Source organism: Wasmannia auropunctata, unplaced genomic scaffold (assembly GCF_000956235.1).
Source record: "Wasmannia auropunctata unplaced genomic scaffold, wasmannia.A_1.0 LD276579.1, whole genome shotgun sequence".
In the NCBI taxonomy this organism is placed as follows: Eukaryota; Metazoa; Arthropoda; class Insecta; order Hymenoptera; family Formicidae; genus Wasmannia; species Wasmannia auropunctata.
Window position 1 is genome coordinate 1 of NW_012086311.1, and position 840 is coordinate 840.

At 35.7% G+C, this 840-nt stretch overlaps 1 protein-coding gene across 1 annotated transcript; it reads right to left on the reverse strand.

Annotated features, from left to right (window-relative positions):
• Positions 1-26: 26 nt before the first annotated feature.
• On the reverse strand, positions 27-420 carry LOC105461837 (syntaxin-1A-like; the record flags this gene model as incomplete). The annotated part of the gene is made up of 2 exons (XM_011708340.1): positions 27-209; positions 346-420. Coding segments are annotated over 2 exons (258 nt in total), but the record flags the coding sequence as incomplete, so codon positions are not given.
• Between the last annotated feature and the right edge of the window lie 420 nt (positions 421-840).

Here is an 840-nt window from a genome sequence, read left to right on the forward strand (position 1 = left end):
ATATATATATATATATAGATACTCACTGATCTCGAGCTGTCGTTGTATTCTCCCCTTACACCGCTCCCTGTAATCGGTCTGTGTCCGATTGTACTCCGTCATCACCTCGACAAACTTCCTGGACAACGTCGAGTGTTGGGTTTTGCGTATCCTCAGATCCGCTGACGATTTGTTCGTATGTTCCTCTTGCTCGATGTTCTGCTCTATCACTAAAGCACAGAAAACAAGGACTCGGACATTGTAATGCGAAATGTATTCTTGAGAATTGCTCGCGAGGAATCGATCAATTTAATGTGCATGACACCGCGTCACGCGGACACGACATTCAAACTGGTAATAACTTACCCTTTAATTTAGCCCTCACTTTGTTAGCGGTTTTCTTGATGTCAGACATCAGATCTTCAAGTTCCAGTTTCACTTCTGAAATCGAGAAAACGAAAAAAAGTTATTCACGTGTCACGGATCTCGAGTTCGGAGACCTATTATTCTCTAATGCGCTAAAGTAGATAAAGGTTTTATTTAGAATCTGGAACAAGTCGCAAATGTCATTTCGAAAATTCGTGAATAGTGGGACAAAACTGTATGTAACTGTATGCAACTGTATTGCAACGTGTCTCTTATTGAACAAATCACTTTAGCAGACAATAATATAAATAATATATAAATTTATATTAATAATATTTATTATATAATTTATAAATGCACACACGGAAAGAACAATTTTGTTGAAAGATCTAAAAATTTTGCTAAAAACAGATCTGAAAATAATTTTTTATTGAATCATCAAAATAATTTGTTGGAATGTTAAAACTGATAAGTATTGCTAAAATCGGAAGAGCA